Below are 9,348 nucleotides of genomic sequence, written 5' to 3'. Positions count from 1 at the left end.
AACGAAAAACAAGACAGGCGAGAGAGGAGCCTTGCAGTGTGGTGTATTCACAATGGCTGCGCGTTTCATCGAGGCCAAGCTATCTGTGATGCTTTATCTCATGTAGTATGAAACTTATTCCTGTTTAATGAGCAAAACCTGCAGAAGTGTTCTGCTGGACTTTCAGACGGGAGAGAGACGTTAAAGAGATCACGCCGCTCGCCGTTGTCTGTGTGGAGGAGGATTTGTAACACGTTGAGTTCAGTGTTGCTGCCGCTGATTAAAGGAAGATGCTGCACATGACTGACTCCAATTACTCTGGAGGTCTGACTGCCAATTTATTTTTCACTGAGCTAATTTGAAAGCACAAATATCAAATGGCTGTGAAAGCAAGTTGTTGCTGCTCATGTTGTTCAGGCTGAAGTTTTTAACTGCATAACAAATCAGTCACTTTACATAGATTTAAAGTAAGTGTGTTTTGATTTGTGTAGAAAAAAAAGCCGTCTGAAGCTCCACTCTGACACTTCTCTTTTTATTTATTTTTTTATCATGTTAACCCAAATGCACAAGGTTGTAGAGACTGCACTAATATCTAATAAAGTCTAATAGTAGCCCTTTAGTAAACCGAAGTGTAAAGCACCCATTAATTTCTGCTTAAAGATGACATTGATCCTTGGAGACCTTTTCATGCCCTTTGTGCACGTTGTTCAGGTGGCATGAAGTAAACCTCCACTCTCATCTTAGTTTTCTTACTCCTTCGGTTTCTTGTGCTTCCCACACTCCGTGCCTTAATGATAAGGGCGCAGCGTTTTATGTGTGGCAGATTTCCGTCTGCTTCTCACCCACACGCCGAGTCTCTGAGGGAAATGCCGTCTGCGCACACCTCCAGGCAGGGGATCCTTTCAAACTTTCTGAATACTTTCTGCTAATTGCTCTCGGTTGGTGTGCTCTGCTGTGGAACAGCTGAGCTTTTTACCCAGTAATGAGAATTACTGGAGGCAGGTGTGACTTCTGACAAGTATCCCTTTATGTTTTAATGTAATTGCATTTTATTTATGCAGAGTACGACTACGTGAAAATGATGCGTTACATTCATAACCAAAAAATAAAATAAAATAAAATAAAATATCCCCATGCCTGGCTTTCTTAGCTGTTTATTTTTAGCTTGCTCGCTCTTCTGTAATTAAAAAGCGTTTAGCTTTGAATCATAATGGTTCTGTGAAGAGGCTTTGTTCTGCTGCCAAGTTAACAGCGGTAATTATTAAATTATTTTGTTCTCTTAAACTTAATCAGCGTGGGAGAGAAGAGACCTCGGCACACTTATATGTAAGTAATGCATTTGCTCAAATTCATTAAAGCTATTTCTTTCTCTCGTCCATCATTAAAATCACAATAAAAACACGTTGACTTGCAAAGGAAAACCACTGAGCTTTTAAAATGTCAAAATGCACAGCATTTATTGCATTATTATCACCAATGCACTTAGCAAAAAATCAGACACAGTTAGACAAAAATAAATAGCTTTTAAGCCTTTTTTTAAAGGCTCCATACTGTCACAGTAACAACATGCTGTTTTCCCAGTGTTGTCAAAAATAACTAACTTTTTACATTATAGATATAACTCAGCCCCTCTTGAGATGCTTGAGCTGGAATGTCACTTAACTCTAGTTGCTACCACATTCAAATAACATTTCATCGTACAGAACCTGCACACTTATTGACACCCCTGTTAAAGACTTGTAAGAAGGCTTCAGATATATTCATTCATCTTGTATTGCAGCAGTGTACAATTACACTGAAAAAAACTGCTGTCAACTCAAGTACCTTTTTTTCACTTTCTTAAAAATGCTATTTATTTTTTGTGGTTTAGTTTTTAACTAACACACCAATGCCACACTTATTGGAATCCCCCCAAAATATTATTTTTTGCAATTCGATTTTTATTTATGTTGCTCAGAGTTCATTTATTCACCATTGCATTCTGTTTTTGAAGAGTAGGAGGTGACGCTGAAGCTTGTTTCTCTTTGCGTTTCCTTAAAAATGGGAGAACAAGAGAACATTCCACACACAGGGGGAAGAATAGTAAGCCAGGTGAAAAAGTTAATTGCAGCAAAGTGTGGAAAAGCACCCTACTGAGACTCTTTAAGGCCTGGTTTCTCTTCTCACAGGCGAGGGAAACTTAATAAACTGCGAGGAATCACAAACTGCTTAAAGTACCAGGACATTTTAGATAAAAATTGGATGACTTTTGCCAGAAAACTGAAAATAGCTCATTGTTTACATATGACATGACACTGAGACCTATTTATCTTAGCTACTCCTAAAAAAGGGGGGAAAATAAAATATTTATTTCCACGCATTGAAGAGGGATTGTAAGGGAGAATTATTGCAGTATAGTGTGGGAAAGTACGTCATACTTAATGTGAAGATGGCAAAGGACCCGTCATGCTGTGGTTCTGTTTCTCTTCCATAGGCTGTAAGAACCTTGTTAAAGTGTATTTATTCTAAATCTCTTTGGAAAAAAATAAGGATATTTTCTACAAAATCTATTTGTCCTTGCTAAGTAAAACAAAAAATTATTATGCTAAAATCTTTCAGTATGAGGATTATCCAAAATTTCTGACCAAATCAAAACAAAAATTGCTTAACAGACAAAATTACTTTTATTTAAATTGCCTTTGGGATTAATAAAGTAGTTTTGAATTTGAATTTTATGGCAACTTCAGCCCCCAGGCATGAATACAGTTGAAAATAGAAGACTAAGCGCTTTTCCGCTGGCAAAAAGAGGTTAATAAGTGTAACACCAGTGGTTTTGTTCCAAAAAAAAATAATATGAGAAGTTTTAACTGCACTAAAGATAATTTATCAAAAGATTACGTTAAACGCTTTTCACAAGTATTAAACAGGAGAATCATCAAGTGTAGAAGGAGCTCTGATTTCAACAATGAGGCTGCATCACAAAATACAGTATTCAACCAAACAACAAAATACTGATAGTATTTATAAGGTCCAATCTGTTGTGTTTTGATTAAACTAGAATTCGTCATCTAAAAGGCACTTCATAAGTTACACCTTACAGTCACAATATGCAGGGGTTTCAATAAAAACCCTCAGTTTAGTGCACAATATCACTGCTGTACTTTATATGAACAGCAAATTCTCCAACATAATAATAATAATAATAATAATAATAATAATAATAATAATAATAATAATAATAATAATAATAATAATAATAATAATAATAATAAATCGTTACTGAGGTTAAAAATTAATTTGACAGAGTTATACAAGTACTGGACTAATCAGTGTATTTTCAGACTGCATAAGTACATAAGAGCCACTATGGTACAAGAAAATACTCCTGCAGAGTTCATCTCTCCGATATTAGAGCAATGGGGGACGTATACCCTGTACTTACCATAAAAGGCACCCTGTCCTTCAGCGAAAGTGTTGCTTTCTTTATGCTATTTTCACTTGGAGCAAATTAAACATGAGGCTACAAAGTTATTGGGACAGTAATGCCATATAATCTATGCATAAGTTAAAGAGCTACACTGGTTTTCAGAGCTAAAATTGCAGACAGCATTGAAACATTAGAAATTTGTATGCATGTTTTTACATATACATGCATATACATATGCACCACATGCACACATTCCACACTGTGACCAAGACATGGACAAAAGAACTTCCTCATGGCATTACATTGAGCGAATGTAGTATTGTATTCTACAGACGGCGCTCTTGAGATTGTGAAAATAAAATTGACACGACGAAGCGTTTTTGCCCATAGATCGGAGGTTGCAAGGTGTACGTGTGTGGGCATCTGTGTATATACATCTATGTAAAACCTTGCAAGGTTTTCTAACCGTCAGCCAATAAGAAAGACAACTGTGACTATAATAAAAATAGGTTGTTTTATTTTTGTGACCTATTTTTGAAAAAATGATGCCCTGTGCAGGAACAAATGTGCAGCTAAGTGAGTCAGGCATTATAAAGAGACACATGTTTGCCTCAGATGTTTTCATGAACCTATTTTGTCTATAAAAATAGATATAGAGTATTACCAGCCTTGTTCCCCGGCGAACAACTGAGAGGCACGCGTTTTGAGCTCTGATGCTACAAAGAGGTCAATCGGCCGTCTTGAGTTTGATATACATCTGTACATGTGACTGCCTTCATTGGCTGAGTGGTTTGTTAGTTGGTGGTTGGATACTGACCGTTGCGTTGGAATTGGCTGCAGTAGTCCTAGCTTTGCTTTCTAACCTGAAGGAGGATGAGTTCAGGGAACTCCTCTTGAGAGCTTTATTGGCCAGCAGGCTGCAGGTCTTCCTGTACTGGTAGCGCAGCAGTGAGTAGACAAACGGGTCGCTGGCTGCCTTGCTGTAGGCCAGGCATTTGGAGAAGACACCCCAGTGAGGGTTGATGGGCCCTGGGGAGAAGAGCTCTACAATTCTACAGCAAAAAAAGTAAAAAAATAAAAAAAATTTGTGTAAGTACTTGTACCCTTTGAACTTTTTTTTGCATTTTGTCATGTTACACACACAAATTATAATGTATTTAGGTCAAAGAGCAAATTGAAGGAAGTAATTGTGACGTGTAAGTAAAAATAATACAAGGTTTTCAAAGGTGTGATAAAATCTTGTAGTTGACACGTGTTTGTATTTAACCCCCTATGCTCTGAAACCCCTAAACAAAAGTAAGTCTTTACTAATTACTAAGCGAAGCAAAGCAAACATGTGCAGTTCAATCTTATTTTAAGTTTAGGCCTCATCACCATAAATAAAGCTGCTCTGTGAAGTCCTCAGTAATTTGATAAGGAGCACTAAATACCGAGTAACTTCATGAAGACCTGGGAACACAGCAGACATGTCAGGAATGCATTTGTGCATAAGTTTAAAACAGGCTTAGGTCTGTTTTAATCTTTGGACTGAGCTTTGTTCAGGCCATCTACAATGGCGCAACACCAAACCTACCAAATCTTGACCCAGAAATCTGGCAAATCTGGTCTCTGTGGTAGAGTTAGAAGACAGATGCCATTGTTGAAAGAAAGCCATGAGAAATCCCCACTGCAGCTTTCTACAGTCATTCAGGGGACACAGCAAACACAGGGAAGGAAAGGGCTCTGGTCAGAGACCAAAATGAAACGTTAACATGTAAAACTCATCCCTTAACATACTGCAACAATAAAATGACTTCATGTGCATTTGCTAGAGTCTAGTCCAAGTTTAGACCTAAATATAATAAAAACGTGTGCAAAATCCTTTTGAGATGCATTAAAGTTTGTGGCTGTAACACGACAGCATGTGTAAAAGTCCAGGAGTTATAAATACTTTTACAACTCAATGTAGAGTCCGAAAGGCAAAATGCAGAAAGAAGAAGAAATACACAGGTAGAAATCCATAAGAAATATTGTGCCATTGCTTCATTTCAGAAGTTGACTTTGTTTTTTCCTGGAGTCACTGATAATTAAAATTAGCTGTTGTTTTAAATCAATTTAAGCCTATCAAACCTGAACTCCGGTGGTTTGACAGGAGTGCAAAACACTGACTGTGGTGGTCAAACATCGTTATGTTTCTCATCTCTTCTGGAGGAAAAACATAATGACAAGGATTAAGTTTCTCATCCACTGCAAACTGGAACATAATGAAGATGTGAGAGCCTGAATGTTTTAAATGTCACTGGAAAGTCTGAAAGTGATAATTCTACCGATTGTAACTCAGCCAGGAAGTCTACTTTATTTCATTTTGTTTTCTCTGGATATGAACTCTTTAACATCCGTGCTGATGTTGTGTATTAGAAATGTATTTTAACTTCTGTGCCTCGTCTGAAAGAGGCTCAGACGTTCAATGAGGACGCGCATGCAAAAAAAAAAACACCCACACAGTCACCCACTCAAAATTCTCCCTGTAAAGCGGCAGAGATTTGAGCTCACCTTGTAATGACGTAAGGTGTGAAACAGACCACAAATGTGCCGATAAATGTGCTGATCTTCTTGGTGGCCCTCTGCCTCCTGCGCTTCTGCTCCTCCAGGCATTTCTGGCGAACACTGCCAAGGCAACACAGGCACCGTCACCACTTCAAGAGCAATGACAAGAGACATGCAGACATGATGGAGGAAGTTTAAACAGAAAAAATAAATAAATACTAGGAACTGACATGAACACAGCAGCTGTCTATGCCCTGCATTTCCTTTTCTGATAAGATTTTTCCTACTCGTCTCATCCTTTTGGTGAACTGAAAAAAACAAACACTTGAGCTTAGCTTAAATATATATTTTCTCCAGGAATCCATACAGTTATGAGTCACATGCCAAACATTTTTCTGGAATTCTAATAATTTGTCAATAGTTTTTAAAAATACACAGTTGAAGTCAAAATCGACTGATCTAATATTTGAATAAACTGTATGTTAAAGTTATAAACTAAGATGTTATCATTATTTATTTATTTATTTCATATACCACATGCTGCGTTTTATGATGAAGTTATTTAAACTGACCCTGTGGTTCATCAGATGGGTTCAAGCACCTGATTGGTTAACCTGCACAGCAACTTCACCGAAGACCAATCACCTTCTATATAGCATTTTAACCTGAAACACTGACTCTGGTGCGAAAGTCTGAAATAAAATAGATTAATGCCAGGCTGTAATGACTGATTAGCTTTGATGAGGGTAATTTGTCACTCTGTCCAGGGTGCCACGACCTGTGGGGTTGAAAAAACATTACCTATTATTTTATGATTTAACTGGGAATCACTGTTAAAGTTAGCTGAAGGAGTTTAATTCAGCTTATTACTTAGACTGCAGCTCTGTAAATGTCAGAGGATTTTCAATGCTTCCGTTGTATTAGAACCACTTTAGAGTGACTGAATGGATCATTGCACAGAGATCACAGATCATTTGGAAACACCATGAAAACAATTCAGGCTAAAACATTATTAAAACTGGACCTGAATTAATACCTCTATTCAAATCAGTTAATATAAGATTATCTCTCAATGCTTTGGTTAAGTTGTAAGGTTTCCCTTTCTATTCTTTTCTTTTTTTCTTTCTTTTTTTTTGCAGAATGAGCTTCTCTGGGGAGAGGACTTGTGTTTGGTTGTTAGACTCACTCAGGTTGAGACTTAATGAACTGCATATGTAACACAGAACACAGACAGACAGACAGACAGACAGACAGACAGACAGACAGACAGACAGACAGATAGATAGATAGATAGATAGATAGATAGATAGATAGATAGATAGATAGATAGATAGATAGATAGATAGATAGATAGATAGATAGATAGATAGANGATAGATAGATAGATAGATAGATAGATAGATAGATAGATAGATAGATAGATAGATAGATAGATAGATAGATAGATAGATAGATAGATAGATAGATGTTTCTTTGTATTTCTACCTGGGGTGAATATCCACCAGCAGCACCAACGTCTGCATCGTGATCACGTCGATGCGCTTGCAGTGCGACCTTGCAACTTTTAGCACTTTCAGATAGGTTGCGCACATCACGATCAGTGTGAGGAGGAATGTGAGACAATGCAAAGCCACGGTGAAAACAATGTACTGCTTCCCAGCCGCCTTTGCCCGGACGCTGCAGAGGGTGCAAGACGCGTAAAGGTGGTTGTACCCGAGCCAGGAGCGGCAGGTGGCCACCGCGGAGAAGCACATCGAGTGTATCCAGGTGTACGCCAGCGCCAGTACCGCATCCCGGTGGCGTATGCGCGAGTGATAGCTCAGCGGGAACACCACCGCCACCCACCTATCGATGCTGAGCGCTGCCATGCTGAGCATTGAGTTCGTGGTGAGGAAAGTGTCGAGGAAACCCACGATCTGGCAGAAGCCGCTGCCTCCGGGGTGCCCCGAAGTGACGAGCCCGACCAAAGTTAGAGGCATGTTGGACACGCTCTGCAACAGGTTGCAGAGCGACAAGTTGAGGATGAAGAGAGCGGGCACCTGCTTGCGGATCTCCGGGTTGTACAGAAAACAGATCAGCACTACGACGTTGGAGAGCAGCGACACGACGATAATCCCCAAAATCAGCAGAGAAGCAACTACGTCCGCTGCGTCCATGGTGCCTCCGCCTGAATATCCACACTTGGAAAGAGCGCATCCGCAATCTTCATGCAAACTGCCACAAGTCACGACGGCCAGGAGTCCCCAACCATGCTTACCGTCTCCAAGATATAAATGTCTCCAGCAAATCGCTCTGTCTTTCCGGACCCGTTAACTAGCTGACCAGTTGCTCGATCTGGTCATGTGAGAGAATCTGGATGCGCATTTCCCACGAACGGGGTCAGAACTGAAGGGTAGTTTCAACCCAGAGCATCACGCTGCTGGAATCACATTTCATGTCTGTCTTGCTGCGCAATTGCGCATAATGAGAGGCAAACTTAAAAAGAGCGCTAAGGGATTCTGTCTTGAGCTTTCCAGACTTTTTAATACCCCATTATTTTCCCTCGCGGAGGTGTTCCAAACTGCTGGTGCACCCCTGCTCAAATAAAGCTTTCGTAGAGTAAAAATAGAAATACGACGCAATGTGACGTCACTGTCGATTAGGGTGAGGTCATACGCGTCACGTTAAACTTTGCTTTGCTTTGCTGCTTTCGCAGGGGAAGTTTTGGAGAATTAAATGTTTGACAAATTAGACTGAGTGAAATCAACTCATCAGCGTCACACTGGTTTATTTTTTTAAAAAAAGCTTCACATGGACAGTATATAACTATGGGATATTTCATTAAAGCACATAATGCATCACATTAGAGGAAAAAACATATGTATTCTCCCTAAAAATAAATAAAAAGTTAAAACAGAAAAACAAAAATAGAAAAAGTGATACAATTATCACTTTTTTATAATTGCAATTATCACAATTTAAATCTTCATGCAATGCTTAAACTGCATTGCATGATGCAGTTATGCAATGCTTAACTGGAAAAAGAACATTTTCAATCGGGTTTCTTTCTTTCCTGTAATAATATATATTTTTTCTAAGTCAGAAATACTTCAATTTTAATTTTGCACATCACAATTATTTTGATGCTTCCCCGAATGAAAAACGTTCTGAGAGACAAAAAACAACAAAACTTTAAAATATTTTCATCTAGAATTTTGCTCATCTTGTACATAACTTTTACAGTTTACCAAAATAGGAAATTTAATCAGATTTAGACAATGGTTTTTTAAAAAACAATGTTTTTCCTGCCTTTTATAGCTTTATTATTTTTATTTAATTTTTTTCTAATTTATCTTTTCCAGGGAGTTAGTAAAAATGAAACAGATCACTGCTCTGTGGTGACATCAGGGACTTAGGAAGCTCTTTTCTGACTATTGATCTATTTAAGCCCAATAACA

General features: G+C 38.4%; 1 protein-coding gene across 1 annotated transcript; it reads right to left on the bottom strand.

Annotated features, from left to right (window-relative positions):
- Positions 1–3,221: 3,221 nt before the first annotated feature.
- LOC103476750 (G-protein coupled receptor 26-like) lies at positions 3,222–8,492 on the bottom strand. Its single transcript, XM_008429293.2, has 3 exons — positions 7,397–8,492; positions 5,918–6,031; positions 3,222–4,437 (listed from the first exon to the last, which is right to left on the bottom strand). Exons 1-3 carry the CDS (start codon positions 8,065–8,067, stop codon positions 4,161–4,163), a joined length of 1,062 nt encoding a protein of 353 aa, XP_008427515.1. The 5' UTR covers positions 8,068–8,492; the 3' UTR covers positions 3,222–4,160.
- Between the last annotated feature and the right edge of the window lie 856 nt (positions 8,493–9,348).

Source organism: Poecilia reticulata, linkage group LG15 (genome assembly GCF_000633615.1).
Source record: "Poecilia reticulata strain Guanapo linkage group LG15, Guppy_female_1.0+MT, whole genome shotgun sequence".
In the NCBI taxonomy this organism is placed as follows: Eukaryota; Metazoa; Chordata; class Actinopteri; order Cyprinodontiformes; family Poeciliidae; genus Poecilia; species Poecilia reticulata.
This window is presented reverse-complemented; position numbering and strand designations above follow the sequence as displayed.

Coding starts and splice junctions, on each gene's coding strand:
- LOC103476750 (XM_008429293.2), bottom strand. CDS start 8,067: ATGGACGCAGCGGACGTAGTTGCTTCTCTGCTGATTTTGGGGATTATC. Junction 6,032..7,396: donor CTGGTGGATATTCACCCCAG/GTAGAAATACAA, acceptor TTGCCTTGGCAG/TGTTCGCCAGAAATGCCTGG. Junction 4,438..5,917: donor ACACCTTACGTCATTACAAG/GTGAGCTCAAAT, acceptor TTTTTGCTGTAG/AATTGTAGAGCTCTTCTCCC.